Below are 17744 nucleotides of genomic sequence, written 5' to 3' on the forward strand. Positions count from 1 at the left end.
CCGCTGATGGGTAAAGTTGTTTGCATAATCAGAAAGTCAGAAAGCAGGAATGTAGACAAGATCAGATGTGTCTATGTCACTGAAACTTTCTGCATTATCTTTAAAAATTTCCTAAAATATATGACGTTGAATATCTACCAGTGGAAAGAAAGGAAAAACTGTCTCTGCCTTGAGCCCACATTCTGTTCAGTCTCTGTCAGGTTCCACGGCTTTCCCTCTCAGAACATAGACAAAAGTACTTTCTGGTGCTCTGGATAATGGGGGGAAAAAAAGTTCTACCTACCTAGTGTTGTTCCACCACACAAATGTGGGAGCCTGTCGTCTTCTTAAGCTTATGTGTCCTGTATGTCTATCAAAGACTGTGCCAACATGTAGGGGAGAGAAATCTATGCTCAGATCTCTGTGTTTCCTCATTTGCTATATTTCCACACCTAGAACTCTAGATAAGCAGTTTTGATGTACATCACTAAAATCGATATAAATCATGTTTTGTTGCTCAAAATTAGAAGCATTATCACCGTGGGGTGCCTGGTGGCCCAGTCAATTAAGTGTCTGACTTTGGCTCTGGTCATGATCTCACAGTTCATGGGTTTGAGCCCCATGTTGGGCTCTGTGCTGACAGCTCAGAGCCTGGAGCCTGCTTCAGATTCTGTGTCTCCCTCTCTCTCCTTCCCTCCCCTCCTCGTGTTCTGTCTCTCTTTCAAAAATAAATAAATTTTTTTACAAGCATTAGCACCGTGATCCTCAATACCAATTTATAGTTTTATTTTGTGCTCACTTTCTTTGCATTTCTTTCCATTAATCTGACAAAGACTATATTTGTTCTTTTAACTTACTAAATAAAATTCTTTCCTTTGGAGCAATTTCTAGGAAATTCATATTTTCAACAAACTTTTCTTGGTCTTTGCATTAGCACCTTATTAACTCTAACTTCACTAAAATAAATAAACATAAACATGAGCAAAAACAAAAAATAATTATATTTCCAATGACACTTAAATTTATATCTAGCTAGCTATATCTATCTATCTATCTATCTATCTACCTATCCATCATCTATTTCAATGGCCAGGCTCAAATATACCAAGCAAAGTATTAATATATAACTGTATTACAGTAGCATTACAGTAAAAATCAATAAAAATTATTAAACTTTCTTCAGCTTGACCAAGGCAAAAAGAGAGAAGACAAAAATTATCAATGTAAGGAATAAAAGAAGGGACATCACTGCAGAATCCAGAGATATCCAAAGGATAATAAAGAAATACTGTGAATAAATTTAGGAAGAAAATTTGACATCTTGAAGGAAATGGAATAATTACTTGAAAGACACAAATTATGAACATTGACTCAGTAATAGATGATCTCCTTAGTTTAATACCTATTAAACAATTGAGTGTATAGACAAAAACCATTACAACAACAACAATAACAAAACCAACTCCATCATATATCACTAATTCTACCAAATATTTAAGGGAAAAAAAGTTGGACGTAATCCCTTCTATGTTACGAGGTCAACATCGCTCCAATGCCATAACAAGACAAAGATATAAGAACTATGTGGCAATATCTCTCAACATAGGTCCAGAAATCCACAGCAAAATGTTACCACATCAAATCCAAAAGTATATCAAAAGATACCACACCACAGCCAACAGAGTTTATTTCAGGAAGGCAACAGTGGTTTAACAAAAAAATCAATGCGTAAAATTCATCATATTGACAGAATAAATACAAAAACCCACATGATCTTCTCAATATACAGGAAACGTGTCTGACGAAATTTATTTATTCATGATAAAGAAAAAACTCTCAAAAACCTAGGAAAAGATGTGAATTCCCATTATCCGGAAAAAGTCATATACAAAAACCTACAGTTACAACATACCCAGCAGTGAGATACTGACTACTTATTCCCCAATACTAGCGTATATGTGCTCACCACTCCTGTTCAACATCTACTGGAAGTCATAGCCAGGGTCATATGGCAAGAAAAGAAAGACCTAAAGTTCGGAAAGTAAGAAATATAAATGTCCCTATTGAAGACATTGTTGTTTATGTAGAAAATCCTACAGAATCTTTTAAAAAATCTAGAGATAGTAAATGAGTATAGCAGACTTTCCTTTCTGTGAAAAAGCATTTAAAGAAGAGATAAGGTTTGCTTGTGTTCCAGGCCTTTCCAAAAAGTCGAAATGTGATGATCACTATTCCCTTGCCACACAGTGTGTGGGTTACTTCAGGCTGAGTCAGGATCCACGACGCAAAGGAGAATAAGGACCTGCAGGGGCTCAATCACTGAAAAAGCAGAACCTGTGTGCAGAAAGTGTGTGTATTTCCCTATTTTCAAACATCAGTCACACTTTACTCATTGGGTTGCTTTTACAGGACCCTGAATTGAAAAGGCCATCACTGACTTCATGATGTATAATCGGAATGGGACAGAGAACGCCAAAATGGAAAATAAAGGAAAATTATGGCTACTTCAAGGTTAAAGGATAAAAGCAGGGTTTATTTTAATTCATTTATGTCATAGAAAATTGTACATTTTAGGGAAAGTGTCAGGAAGCACATGATCTCCCTAGCTGGCCTATTGCACAGCTCCCAGTATAGCATTAGCATTATAGTCCAAAGTGAAGGGCTTCTCAGAAATTGTGGGGATCAGCTGTTCTGGCACACATCCTCCAAGGCCAGACCAGAATCCCCAAATACCTACAACCTTTCTGGTGTGTTCCTTTTCTTCATACCGCCAACGGTATGAGACGATGCCAGTGCTGATGCAGAGGGATCACATACTTCATTGATCATGTCCAAATGGAATCATAATTGAGGATAGAGTAGGGGGCCCCAGCAGAGTCAACATCAGCAAATCTATGACCTTGGATCCCCCCCGCCCAGACACTTAAGACTCTATTTACTACCTGATTACTGATTTACTTTTAATGATACAATTAGAGGAAGTCCAGGAATGGTTCAAAAGTTGGTATCTCCAACAACTAAGCATGTTGGAAAGCCACGTCATCATAATAATGATAAAGAGAGGCTACGGCAACTCCACAGTCATTGGAGGATAAGTCGACAACCACCTGTGGAGGAAAAAAAAAAAAACAGCACAGTAGATGGCATTTCATGATATGATATGACATTTCACTTGCCCCTGGTCCTAGTTCTCCTAACGTGCAGACCTTCTTTGGGGCCACTCTTTCTGACATGAACGTCTACGTCCAGCCAAGCAACCTTCCACTAATGCCCGGTCCAATCTTCTTCTTCTTCTTTTTTTTTTTTTTAAGTTTATTCATTTATCTTGAGAGAGAGAGAGAGAGAGAATGAAAGTCCCAGGCAAGCTCCGCCCTGTCAGTATCGGTGTTGGGTCAATCTTAACGCTGGCGGCTGTTAGTGGCAAAACAGAGTGCGAGGGGCTCCGAACATGAAAGAGGGGCTTAAGAGTTTTTTACGGTTTGAACGGTTCAGTAAAACTTAAAGAGGTAAATGTACAAATGGCGGAGAATACCCTAAAACACATTCTGAGTCCTCGGGATAACAGAAACTCACTGAGGTCACATCACAGCAGACAGCACTGCATCCAAATGCAGACAGCAACACCGAGACGATGAGTCCCAGGATTATGAGGATCAGTTTCATAATCATAATCCCCTGCAAATTAAAATCATGCGGAGAGAAAAGATTAAAGGCCTGAGAAAGAGAGGGCCTGCCGTGGACCCTGCACACTCTCCTTCATAACCCAGGGTAGGAAAATATCCCAGTCTGGCCCCACCTTCAGATAAAATCTGGGCAGAGATACCCGTAATGACTCTAATTTACAGACTCCCAAATTTGCAATTTCATTCTTTTATAATTTTCACACAGATGAAGTGAGATCCCGTTATCCACTTTCTTCCTCGACATAACCCACTGATAAAAAGCCTGCTCATTTGCAAACCATGCTTTCTTGAGGTGTCTACAAATTGGAATGTTTTAAGATCCCTTTGTAGCTCATAGTGATTTTCATCATATGATCAGTAGATCAGTGTCGGTTTTGTTGAACGTACTTTCTTGAAAGGATCCTGAACTTTGTCTGTCATTGTGCTGAATGGACTCAACAACTAGACTCTTCTTTACCTTGATGAAGACAGCAATCACAATCATTGACTGAATTCATTGGCACCCATTCTGGTTTTATCTAAAGTAAGGGTTTTACTTAGCTTCACCTGATGTACTTAGATCCTAACATCACCAATAATGTGTAGTACAGAGATATTTATTCACTCAGGGTCAAGGCCCTGACCATCTTTCTTCAGGTGATTTGTCACTTTTAAGCTATGCCCTATTACCCACTTGTGTTTTTTGTTTTCGTTTTCAAATTTTTGTTAAGCTTATTTTATTATTTATTTTGAGAGAAAGAGCATGAGTTGGGGAGGGCCAAAGAGAGAGGGAGAGAGAGAGAGAGAGAGAGAGAGAGAGAGAGAGAGAGAATTCCAAGCAGGCTATACACTGTCAGTGAGGAGCCCAACGTGGGACTGGAACCCACGACCCATAGGATCATGACCTGAGCCAAAGTCAGACACTTAACTGACTGAGCCATCCAGGTGCCACACGCCCCTCCCCCCCTTGCTCCCTTGGGATGAAAATGACATCTGCAAAGAATTTCATATATGTGGATAGATATCAGGAGATATTTTTTCCACTAGGTCTTTCAATACTTACAATTAAGAAATAACGAGCTAAAACTGTTTCTGATAAGAAGTGACTGGAGACTTCCGTTCTGATTGCAAGGATTATTAGCGACACTCCAGCCAATATGGCAGCCAGCGTGTTCGTTCCAAGGCTGCTACAGATCTGAAAGAGAATCAGAAACGGAGTCCCTGTTCTTACCCTCTTGACTCTGGCAAATGGTTGTACATATGTATGCATTATATTTAAAATGTAAGTAAAATTGGAATTCATCAAAATTATGCCCAGGGTTGTTACCCACTATTGGATAATTTCTCATCTGAGCCAGACAGAGACAGCATGACCTATGGGGGAATAGGGAAGGAATCCTTCTGGAATCTTAACTCAAGGCAAAGAAAAACCTGGGAATCTGAGACAGCTTGATCATTCTGGAAACAAAGGTTGATTTAACATTTTTTTAATGTTTATTTATTAATGAGAGAAAGAGAGCATAAGCAGAGAAGGGGAGGGGCAGAGAGAGTGGGAGGAGCAGAGAGAGAGGGAGACACAATATCTCCCTGCAGCAGGCTCCAGGCTCTGTCTGAGCTGTCAGCACAGAGCCCAATCAATGCAGGGCTCAAAATCACAAACCTGAGATCATGACCTGAGCTGAAGTTGGATGCTTAACCAACTGACCTACCTAGGCACCCCAGGAAATGAAGGCTGATTTATGCTATGCCTCTTTTAATTTTCTGAAATTGTAGGTAAACGCACCATTTTTTTTGTTGTTTTCTTTCCAGACGCAATAGACATTGTTCCAGATAAAATTAACTGTACAAAGATAAAGTTCAATGAGTTAGTCTGTGAATGTATTCTCATTCTATAGTATTTTTTCCTAACACCAAATATTTCTCAATACTTTCCCCTAAATTTTGTGCTGATAGATAACTATTAAGGATTTTACGTAAGTTCTAAGTAATACAGAAATCAAAGTGATTCCAATTTACTTACAAAGATTGGTCCCAAAAGGAAAATGAAGGTATATACCGTGTTCTCTAGGAATAGATGTAGTTTGTGGAATGAAAGAAAGACCTTTACCATGATCCACAGGCAAATATTCATTAGGCCAATCATGATCTGGCTCACCTAGAAAGTAAGACAGTACCTTCGAGTTAGGAGGAATTTGCTTTACTCTTTGAATTACTTGCCCCGCATTTGGAGGTTGTAAATGACTCAGGACTACTTTCATTTGGGGATTCCATGATCAGTACCTAAATTTACATTCAGTGTTCCCAAATATAAAACACTTTGGTGATTTGGCTAAATGGTATATGCGGTCCCTTATTTAAAAGTCCCATAGTCCTCTCGATATAGGAATCACTGTGACCACTCCACACTTTTAGGTAATCATGTGGCTTTGGCCCAGAGTGAATTTAGGAGAATGTGAGCCACCTCAGAATCCTTAGATGACCTTCACTGTACTTACCCCAAGAATAACTGGCTCCCCCTTTAGGAAATTCTGCAGATTGCTCTGTGCCTCCTGAGGGAGAGGCATTGGCCCCGACTGGCCCCGGTAGATGGCTGGATCTCTTCGTTGAAGATCCATAGTTGTGTCCCTTGGTACCGTTGTTCTTCACAACCCTGTTGCTCACCCCGCTGGGGGTGTTGAGTCACAACACAAGTGAAGCATGCGTTGGCCAGAAAGATCAGGTAAAAGGATTAGTCTCTTTGATTCCATGCAATAGTTAACACACATAAATATTTTAAAGTAAAAGACAGGTATGGTGCTAAATGTAAGAAATTAGGACACTTGTAATTGTTTCAGTTCTCAAGGGTGGGAAATCTGACACTTATTAAGTATTTAACGATGTACCTCAGGCAGTTCAGATTGACATACTCTCTATTATATTGAGTTTCAGGAAGGCTGTGTAAGTAACGTACGCTTACGTTATAGGAAGCTGAGAATCTTAGCTTGGGTGCATGTGTCTTATGGGTGCTCTGTCTTGAAACAAGGTTGGCCATCTCAGCCCTGAAGCTGAAAATACATATCACCCACTAGTCCTGGTATTCCGGCCCCATGGAGAGATGATATTTGTTACTTTGATTCCTTATTTTGCTGTGCAGAATTCTTTCATTTACACCTCTGTTCCTAGGTAGTATCTGACCGAGCTGTTATTGCTTGGTCTCTGGGTTCAGGAAGTTCTTTCTGAAGTTTGAGAACGCACGGCATTTGACTCAAGAAGCCACAATGCAGCATGCGTGTTCTTAGACTCTGAGTTGGCTCCCTCTTCCTACCTCTAAGTCACCATACAAACTAGGCACAACTCACAGGAAGTCCGGAAGGGACCATATGGCTCTGCACTGGCATAGCCAGCTAGGTGGCTTGGAACCGTGTCTGCCTAAGCCCAAATCCTCACTTTTCCACTCGTGATCTGCTTACAGAAATGTTAAGCAAAAATGCTCACGTTCGGAAGGCTTTCCTTCTCTGACACCAAGAAATCTTTCTTTATTTGAGCACAGGGACCATCCTGAGTATAAACAAAAAATAGTATCATCTTTGCTATCTTCATCATGACGGCAATGGATACTCTGTCTTGTGTACAGATCTTTTTGAAATGAGATCATGGGAATCTTGGTATATGGTCCATGCAGCCACAATTTCACGTCACCTCTAGAATTCACTATAAAAAGTTTTAGCTGCATGGGATACAGGTATGTTCAAATTTATCAGGAAAATATATTAAAACAGTAGTGATAAAACCGATATTTCTTCTACCTACCTTTATTAAGTTCTATAAAATCTGATGGTTCTTTTACAGAAATTAATGCCTTTTATTCTTAGGAGATTGACCAAGAAAAAAAAAAAAACACTATAAAGTTGGCTCTTGAATGGCACAGTTTTGAGCCACACAGATCCACTTAAATGTGGATTTTTACAGTACAGTACTGTAAGTGTATTTTCTATTCCTTATGATTTTCTTAGTAACATTTCCCTTAGTTTACTTTACTGTAAGAATGTAGTACGTAGTTCATGTAACATAAAATATATTTGTTAATTGACTGTTTGTGTTATTGGTAAGGCTTCCATTCAACACTAGGCTTTAAACAGTTGAGTTTGGGGAGGTTTTCTACTATTGGGGGGGGCATCCTGAATAATTACTTTCAAATGGAAAATGGATGGGGAAAAGCCACGCACAAAGAAAACTAGTATTTAGACATTAGATCTGCCTAAGGATCCAAGTGGAAATAGAAGTATTTGTGTTTAGTGCAGACCAATAATCTTTTATATAGAATTGTTCCATGATATTCTGACTTTATTCCTACCCTTGTTTCAGTGGGTGTTCAATGAACACCGTCTTCTCACACTGATCATCTCTGTTGTTATTACCAACAGAGTATCTATGTTAGGTATGGAAATAAATGTGTATTTTTTCTTACATCTTGTAACATTATAAATAGTATGATACTGTCTTCACTAATTTGCTTTTTACAAAAGCTTTAATCCTGTTCCTTATTATTAATCATATCTGAAGCAAAAATATGTTTCTCTGAACAGACTGTAACTCACTGTTCATGATGGTAAAGTCAACACTTTTAAAAATATTTTTTCAATGATTCCTGATTTACAAAGCAGTCTTTAGAACTGATTGCCCACTCAATGCCCTATACTTCTGCTCAGCAAGAGTAAAGATTATAAGATCATTCCAGATCAAGAATATCTCCTTTTTGGATCAAAGTTCTTTTATTCAGAAAAAATTTCAGAAGTAATCATTTGTTACAAAAAATTGGATAATGCAGCATGGAAAGAACTAGCTAGCTAGATTTGGGGAACACTGGAAAAGTAGTCTGTGTTGCAAATTCTAGATAGAATATGATTTTTAGACCACTTGTTCTCTCTCTTTTGAAAATGATTACATGGCTGAGATCATTTCAAAGCACAATCTGAAAAGGTTCTATGGGTCTTTAAAATTGTAACATTAAGGAACCCCCGGGTGCCTCAGTCGGTTAAGTGTCTGACTTCAGCTCAAGGTCACGATCTCATGGTTTGCGAGTTCGATTCCCACATCAGGCTCTGTGCTCTCAGCACAGAACCTGCTTTGGATCCTCTGTCCCCTCTCTCTCTGCCCCTCCCCCTCACATGCTTTTGTGCTCTCTCTCTCTCAAAAATAAACATTAAAAAAATTAAAAATAAAATTGTACCATTAAGTTTGCTACTAGAAAGTCAAGCATTTTTTTTTTTTATGGGAAAAAAATCCCCTTAGACATTTATGTCCTTCTCAGATAACTAGTGCCCCCTTACAGGCCAATGGAATAGCCACTAAAATAAGAATAAAAGAAAAATACATACCTCTGTCCTCAAACTGCATTGGGTCTTAACTAGATATCCGTACAAGACCTGGAAACATCAGTCCAAAGAGTCAGTCTCAGAGTCTTTCCAAGGAAGTTCCCCAGAGCATCAAGCAGTATATGATCTGTGTTCCTATCAGGCACTATAGGCTGTGGGAATTTGGTATACATAGGTTTTCCTCAACAAGACATAACTCCCTGTTGTATGAAGAGATAATGAAGCCTCACCCTAAAAGGCGTCTTTCTGTACTGTATTTCTTGCAGATGGGTTTCTCTGATGGGGTAAATTGCATCATGTTGGCAGAGATAATCCTTTATCTCTGCTGTTCAGATAGCCACAGTTTTGAGTGCCAAAGCTTTGCACACTCTTTTCTCATTGTGAGGGCAAATCTCAATCCGTATTTACCCACCCCCTCCCAAAGACCTTTTGAAAGAAGCATGTGCTCTCTGTTTGGGGCGATATTTTGATTTACAATTAAATCTTAATTTGTCCATAGAAGTCCTCACCTTGGATAAAAAATATGAGATTTTTCCATAAATATGGGATTTTTACCCTCTTTGCTTCCAGATTATCCTTTGTATGTTTGGTTAACAATGATAGTTCTTCTATAGTGACTTTAGCTTTTTTACTCCCATTTCTACTGCCTGACAAATCATTATAGGAAAATAGCACTCAATACTTATAGAGCCTAAGCCAGGAAACCCAGAGGTGGGAGTAATGTGCTATTTGCCCATATCTCTGGAATTATATTATCCAAAAATATAAGGGAGATTTTGCATATACTATAGCCTTTGCTAAATTATCCTTTAACTTAGAAAGAAGAAATATGGCATCCTTTCGACTCTATGGTTTCTCTGGGTTCTCGCATGGGACTTGCCCATGGGTTCCCATCATGAATGATGGAGAATCTCACTGTTCCTCACCACCACCCCACTTCCTGCAAGGCATAAGCATTTGAGGTAAAGCTTCTACGGGGAAGAAAAGATGCTCTTTTCCTATCCTTGGGTCTGGCAACAGCTGTATAAAAGAGTTAAGTGTCACTGTTCTTGTTAGCTTTTGTTTTAAATCCATCAAAAGGAGTGCTGTGCCTTTTCTTCGTGAATTTGCATGTCATTCTTGTGCAGTGGTCATGCTAATCTTCTGTAAATGGTTTCAATTTTAGTACCTGTGCTGCTGAAGCGAGCCCTGCTCTGCCTTTTCTTAACCTGAAGATTTTTCAATATATTCTTAATTTGCTGAAAAGCTCTATTATGAAAGGAGTTCACCTCTTTCAACAGCTTTTTTTCCACCTGTTGTAATGACCATACGGTTTCTCTCCTTTATGCCGTATTCAAAGGTGTAAAACTATCTTATGCACCTGGCATAAACCAGTTTGGTTATGAAGTATCTTTTTTTATACATATTTCTGGGATTAATTTATTAATATTGGTAAGGATATATGGGTCTAAGCTCATGTAAATATATCCATATTTTATTTTCCTATGATATTTTAAATCCTTTTGGGGGGGGGTGGGAGAGCTGGTTACTGCTTGCCTCAAAAATAACCTCTAAAGTGCCTGCCTTCGGCTAAGGTCATGATCTCATGGTCTGTGGGTTCAAGCCCTACATCGGGCTATCTGCTGTCAGCACAGAATCTGTTTCAGATACTCTGTCCCCCCACCCCTCTCTGCCACTCCCCCACTTGTGTGCTCTCTCTCTCTCTCTGAAAAATAAACATTTTTAAAAAGCTCCATAGGTTTTCTTCCTCTTCTTTTTTCAGAAAGGATTTGTGTAATATTGGTATTATTTCTTCATTGAACGTTTGATAGAATTCCGGAGCGGGGCGCCTGGGTGGCGCAGTCGGTTAAGCGTCCGACTTCAGCCAGGTCACGATCTTGCGGTCCGTGAGTTCGAGCCCCGCGTCGGGCTCTGGGCTGATGGCTCAGAGCCTGGAGCCTGTTTCCGATTCTGTGTCTCCCTCTCTCTCTGCCCCTCCCCCTTTCATGCTCTGTCTCTCTGTCCCCCCAAAAATAAATAAACGTTGAAAAAAAAAAAAGAATTCAGGAACAAAGCCATCTCCCCCCAGTCTTCTCTGTGTGACAAGCCTTTCAATTATGAATTCAGTTTCTTTTCATGATACAGATCTATTTGTATTAATCGGGGTTCTCTAGAGAAGCAGAACCAATAGGATGCACTGATATGGCAATGACACTTATTATAAAGACTTGGCATGGGTGATTATGGAAGCTGAGAAGTCCCAAGTTCCACAATCGGCCAGTGGGAGCCCAGAGAGCCAATGTATAATTTGGGTCCAAGTCCAAAGACCCAGGAAACTGGGGAGCCTACTACAAGGTAAGATGTTAAGGACAGGGTTTATTTTTAATTATTTATAGTTCATTGCTATTTATATTCTGTGGAGAAAGCATCAGAAAAATCACACTCTGGCACAGATGGCTTATTGCATAATTCCAAATAGCATTCACAGTGTGGTCTGAAGTGAATGACTTTCCAGAAATTGTACGGGTCAGTGGTCCTGAGATATGCTCTGCAGGAGCAGACCAGTGTCTTAAATCTCCAACAGACTTCCAACAGTCTCTTTCTTCTTGTTAAGAAGGCTCTGACATGATGACAGTCCTGATGGCATAAGCATTGTATACTTAATTTTTTATGTTCAATGGTCATACACTGATGGAAAGAGCCGGCGACTGTAACAAAGTCAGCTTTAACAAACCTGTGACCCCCACATTTCTGAGGACACTTTAGGCCCTCTTTGCTATGGAGACGTGGATATATTTTCAAGAACACAAACTAGAACAAATCCAAGACTTGCTCATTGAAGAGATAAATGAAACAACTTAAGTGGGTTGGGAAGCCACATCATCATAATCATGATATGGAGATGTTATAGAGGGTCCATGCTCATTGGAGGACAAGTCAACTGCCATCTGTGGAGAAATCAAGACATACAACAGAGGAGCATATGGTATGTCTTTGGCCCATGGCCTTAGGTCTCCCAATGTCCTGTGGATCCTTCTTGGGGTTACTTTTGTCTTGTTCTGATCCAAACACCTACACCTACCTAGACACCTCCTCAATCTGTACCCAGTCTAATCTTATGCACGTGGATCCTAGGGGCAAAACTGAACACGAGGGGCTTCTCACACAGACGTGTAACACGACACAGGGGCTCAGGACTTTAATATGCTTTATATGGCTAACAACAATAAGGAGGTAAATATAAAAATGGCAGAGAATGTCCCAGAAAACATTCCAAGTCCTCTGGACCACAGACCTTCCCTGAGACCACATCATAGCGACAGCCCTGGTAACTAGATGCAGAGGCCCCCAGATGGCAAGTTCAAGCACAAAGGGGATGAGCCTTAGAATAATAATCCCCTGCCAATTAAAATCCCGTATAGAAAAAGGTTACGGGGGGCACCTGGGTTGCTCAGTCGGCTGAGTGTCCAACTCTTGATTTCGGCTCAGGTCATGATCTCACGGTTCACGAGTGTGAGCCCCGCATTGGGCTCTGTGCTGACGGCATGGAGCCTGCTTGGGATTCTCTCTCTCTCCCTCTCTCCCCACCCCTCCCCTGCTTGTGCTCTGTCTTTCAAAATAAATAATTTTTAAAAAAACATTAAAAAGAAGAAAAAGTTTACAGGATTGAGCAAAATGTGTTTTGCCATTGACCGTGCTCGCTCTCATTCATAAATGATTGACCTACTCTCATCAGTGATAAAATGTCCCACGCTGACTTCCTCTACAGAGCAAACATAAGTGACTGTGCAGCATAGTTAACCACTATATCATACAGACACTCAAATTTGTAGTTACATTCACACAGTGACACAAGCTCCTGTTATCTGTGTTTTTCCTGACATCACTAACATGAAAAAAAGCCTGTTGACTTACAAAGATTTCTTTATTGAAGCTTATGTAATTTGGAGTATCTTAACAACCCTTTTGAACTTCATAGTAATCTTGACTATGTCCTCAGTGTATCAGGGCAGCATAGGCTCCATGTGATGTCTGTAGAGAGAATCGTGGGCTTTGTCTATCATCGTTCTGAAAGGAACAAAACATCTAGACTTTTCATTGTTTACCTTCCAGGGACAGGCATCAAATTCACTGAATGAATTCATTGACATTCATTCTGCTCTCGCCTAAAAAAAGGTTTTAGTTAGCTTTACCTGGTACGCATGCCTTCGCATGACCAATAACTTAGAGCACAGAGAAACTTATTCATTCAGGGTCACGGCCCTGATTTTCTTACTTCAAGTGGCCATTCGGTGATAATCTGTGCATTTCTGCCACCTGCATTGAGAATACATTCTGGAAGTCATTTTGTGCATGTGGAAAAATACCAGGAAATTATTTCACTGGACCAGGAAATCCTTATAACAATGAGCAAATCATCTAATATGTTTTGCATGTCATAAATGAATGTGCCCAAACTGGCAGCAAAGACTATGAGCCATACTCCTATTAATATGGCATTCACAGTGTTCATCCTAGGCTGACATATATCTGAAAGAGATTCCGAAAGCACGTTCTTATTTCACATTCTTTAAACTGACAAATGATTACACATGTGTGCCCTACATTTAAAATAGAACTAAGCACCGTGAGTTGAAATTCTGAAAAGTTACGGAAGAATTTGCTATCCTCCACTATGGAATTTTTCCTGTATAAGGCAGAAAAGAATTCTAGGGAGTTTGGGGGGAAAGAATCATTCCGGAACCTCAACTCAGTGCAAAGAGACACCTGAGAAGTTGAGACAGCTTGGTCTTTTTGGAAACATAGATTGACCTATTCTGTGACTCTTAATTTTCCAAAACCATAGAGGAACTAGTCATCTTTTTTTTCTTTTTCTTTTTTTTTTTTTTTGTAATTTTCTTTCCTGACATAATAGACAGAGTTCTAGATATAATTAACTTCATATAAGAATAGAGTGAAGCGAGTCAGTCTATGAACATATCATCTGTAGTCTTCTCTCCTAGCATTGAATGGTTCTTAATTCTCAATAGGCTTCCCCAAATTCTGTGCTCAAAAACAACAACACATGAAACAGATATTAAGAATATGTACATAGTCTAACTGCTAGAAAAATCGAAGTGATTACAAAGATTGGTTCCCCAAGGAAAATGGAGGAATTTTCAATTGCAGGCATAGAGGCAGAACACAGAAAAGGAGGCTTTGGCCATAATGCACATGCAAATGATCATCAAGCCAATCATGATTTGGCTCAACCAGCAAATGAGAAAGTGCCTCTGAGTTAGGAGAAATAAACTTTACTCTTTGCAAATTAATTGCCTCCTGTTTGAAGGAGCTCCTATAATTTGGAGAAATTTTTGTGTAAGCGTCTAAATTTTAAATTCAGAGCTCTCAAGGGGCGCCTGGGTGGCGCAGTCGGTTAAGCATCCGACTTCAGCCAGGTCACGATCTCGCGGTCCGGGAGTTCGAGCCCCGCGTCAGGCTCTGGGCTGATGGCTCAGAGCCTGGAGCCTGTTTCCGATTCTGTGTCTCCCTCTCTCTCTGCCCCTCCCCCGTTCATGCTCTGTCTCTCTCTGCCCCAAAAATAAATAAACATTGAAAAAAAAAATTAAAAAAAAAATAAATAAATTCAGAGCTCTCAAATCCAGGACATTTTGGAGACTGGACTAAATGGTAGATGCAGCCTCTTATTGATGACGCCCCCATTGTCCTCTGGATACGGGAATGATTGTGATCACTCCACACTCTTGTCTTAGGTCTTCCTGTAACTTTGACCTACAGCTAATTTAGGGGAACATGAACCACCCCAGAACGACTGGCTCCCCTGTAGGAAATTCTGCAGATTGGTCTGTGCCTCCTGACGGAAAGGCATTGGCCCCGACTGGCCCTGGTAGGTGTCTGGATTTCCTCCTTGAACATCCATAGTTGTGTCCCTTGATACTATTGTTCTTTACAACCTGGCACTTCTCTTGCTGACAGAGGGTGTGTTGGCCAAGAAGATCAGCTAGAAGGACGAATCTTTATGATTCCATATGCGATTCCCACCCATAAAGCTTCAGAGTAAAACATGGGCGCTATGCCAAATGAAAGACATTAGACAATGGAACTGTTTTAAATCTTGAGCAGGAAAGACATGATATTAGTAAGCGTTTAACATTGTGTATTGGCTACTGGAGAACGTTGTGACCTCTGTCTTATTAAGGAGAGTTAGAAAGGCTAGTAAGTAACGTAATAAGTAATGTCAAATCACTCTAAGAGGAAACAGAAGGTCCTAGCCTGCAAGCTTGCTCCATTTGGATACTTTGTCTTAAAATATGTTGAACCCCATCAATGAGGCTGAAATGAAACATTAACCACTAGTTTTGGTGTTCCTGCCCCACAAAGATGTTTTTACTGGAGCTCCAACTCCAGTTCTAGAGTGCACTTATAAAGATTTTGTGAAGCATGCTATATGACGAAAATACCTAGAAACAATAAAGGAAAACGGAAATATTTTTTCTGACTCAATTACATCCTGTAAAACCTATTCATCCTTTTATAGAAATTTAATGCCTTTTTTTCCAGGAGAATATCCAAGGGGAAACAAAAATCACTGTTTTTATTTTCAATGAGAAGAATAAGTAGGAAAGACAAGGCATAAACACATAGAAGTTAGTATTTAGATGCTGAATTTGTTGGTTTTTTTTTTTTACTTTTTTTATGTTTATTAATTTTTGAGAGGGAGAGACAGAGCGTGAGCAAAGGAGGTGCTGAGAGACAGGGAGACACAGAATTCGAAGCAGGCTCCAGGCTCTGAGCTGTCAGCACAGAGTCTGATGCAGGGCTTGAACCCACGGACTGGGAGACCATGACCTGAGCTGAAGTCAGCTGCTTAACCAACTGAGCCACCCAGGTGTCCCTAGATACTGAATTTGTAAAAGGACCCAGGTGGCATTGTGTTTAATGCAGGCTAATAATCTGATAAGAATTATCCCATGATTTTCTGGCTTTATTCCAATCCTTAGCAATGACAGTTCCTGCACTCTGTCTTCCCATACTCAAAATGTATTTTGTGGGGCACCTGGGTGTCAGCTGAGCGTCCAACTCTTGATTTCAGCTCAGGTCATGATCCGTGAGACTGAGCCACTCGTGGGGCTCTGCATTGACTGTGGAGCCTGCTTGGGATTTTCTCTCTCTCTCTCTCTCTCTCTCTGCCCTTTTCCCACCATCCCTCGCTAAAATTTTTTAAAAAGTGAAAAAAAGACAAAAAATGTATTTGTGTTTATTCTGTGTGTTGTTAGGAAAAAGTGTATTTTTCTTATATCTTCATAATACTATAATTAGCTCAAGAGTTTTGTCACTCCTCTCTCATGTCTCTTTGGACAAATTGTGACTCATTCTTCACGATGACAAAATGGTATTTTACCATTTTTCTTTTGTTGACTCCTGATTGACAAAACACACCCTTTGGAAGTGAGAGCCTTTTTGCGCAATATCCTACTTCTCAACAAGAATAAGGAACACTTATGGGGCACCTGGATGGCTCAGTCAGTTGAGCATCTGACTTTGGCTCAGGTCATGATCTCACTGCTCGTGGGCTCAAGCCCTGCCTCGGGCTCTGTGCTGACAGCTTAGAGTCTGGAGCCTGCTTCAGATTGTGTCTCCCTCTCTCTGCCCCTCCCCCATGCATTCTCTGTCTCTCTGTCTCTGTCTCTGTCTCTCTGTCTCTCAAAAATAAATAAACATTAAAAAAAAAGAATAATGAACACCTAGAGAATATAATTCCATATCAAGTACATCTTCTTCATGGATCACAGTACTTACCCTGATTAAAAAAAAAATCCTTATTATTTGCTATGTAAAATTGGATAAAACAGCACCAAGGAAACTAGCTAGCCAGCCTTGGGGACCAAAATACTCCGTGTTGCACATTCTGGACAGAATATGGGTTTTAGGAGAATTATTTCCTGACCTTTGCAAATGATCCCCACTGTTGAGATCATTTCACAGCACAGCTTGGAAGTGCTCTAAGGGCTTATGAAATTGCAACATTAAATTTGCAGCCAGAGAGTTGGGTAATTTTTTTTATGGAAAAAGAAATGCCCTTAGACAATGATGACCTTCTCCAATAATTAGTGCCGTTACCTAACAAATAGCTTTTATAAGATTAATATTCGCCTACATTTTCCTTGCATGGGACAACTCAAGGAAAACTTACATGAGCCTTAGGCACCAGCACAGCCTGAGCAAGCCATCTAAGAATCTAAGAGAAAAGCCACCATATGTAAGAAAATAGGAGAAACACATACCTGTGTCCCCCAAACATCATTCAATCTTAACTAGATGTTAGTGCAAGACTAAGGAACATCATTTTATGAGAATCTATTTCTAAACCTTTCCCAGGAGGTTCCCTGAACACAGCAAGCGAATGTATGAGCTGATCCTTCCCAGGTACTTTATTTTTTTTAACGTGTATTTATTTTGAAGGGGGAGGGGTAGAAAGAGAAGGAGAGAGACTCCCAAGCAGGCATGGAGCTCGACATGGGGCTTGAACCCATAACCCTGGGATCACGACCTGAGCCGAAACCAAGAGTTGGATACTTAACCGACTGATCCACCCAGGCACTTCACATAATTGATCTGCAGTTTATTTATTTATTTATTTTTTAATTTTTAATGTTTATTTTCAAGAGAGAGAGAGAGAGAGAGAGAGACAGAATGTGAGCAGGGGAGGGGCAGAGAGCGAGGGAGACACAATCTGAAGCAGGCTCTAGGCTTTGAGCTGTCAGCACAG

General features: G+C 40.1%; 1 protein-coding gene and 1 pseudogene across 3 annotated transcripts; both read right to left on the reverse strand.

Moving 5' to 3' along the window:
- Nucleotides 1-2491: 2491 nt before the first annotated feature.
- On the reverse strand, nucleotides 2492-9629 carry LOC123601752 (membrane-spanning 4-domains subfamily A member 4D-like). Of its 3 annotated transcripts, XM_045485364.1 has the most exons (8): nucleotides 9226-9629; nucleotides 8999-9046; nucleotides 6137-6306; nucleotides 5662-5796; nucleotides 5425-5481; nucleotides 4705-4836; nucleotides 3553-3654; nucleotides 2492-3086 (listed from the first exon to the last, which is right to left on the reverse strand). In XM_045485364.1, the coding sequence occupies exons 3-8, from the start codon at nucleotides 6254-6256 to the stop codon at nucleotides 2997-2999; spliced, it is 636 nt and encodes a 211-aa protein (XP_045341320.1). In that variant the 5' UTR covers nucleotides 6257-6306; nucleotides 8999-9046; nucleotides 9226-9629; the 3' UTR covers nucleotides 2492-2996. The 3 variants fall into 3 exon arrangements, with proteins under 3 accessions (XP_045341320.1, XP_045341319.1, XP_045341321.1); XM_045485363.1 differs by lacking the exon at nucleotides 9226-9629 and having other exon boundaries at nucleotides 6137-6303; nucleotides 8999-9216; XM_045485365.1 differs by lacking the exon at nucleotides 9226-9629 and having other exon boundaries at nucleotides 5698-5796; nucleotides 8999-9216.
- A 442-nt stretch (nucleotides 9630-10071) lies between these two features.
- On the reverse strand, nucleotides 10072-10184 carry LOC123602783 (annotated as a pseudogene).
- Between the last annotated feature and the right edge of the window lie 7560 nt (nucleotides 10185-17744).

The sequence above is a fragment of the Leopardus geoffroyi genome, chromosome D1 (assembly GCF_018350155.1).
Source record: "Leopardus geoffroyi isolate Oge1 chromosome D1, O.geoffroyi_Oge1_pat1.0, whole genome shotgun sequence".
NCBI lineage: Eukaryota > Metazoa > Chordata > Mammalia > Carnivora > Felidae > Leopardus > Leopardus geoffroyi.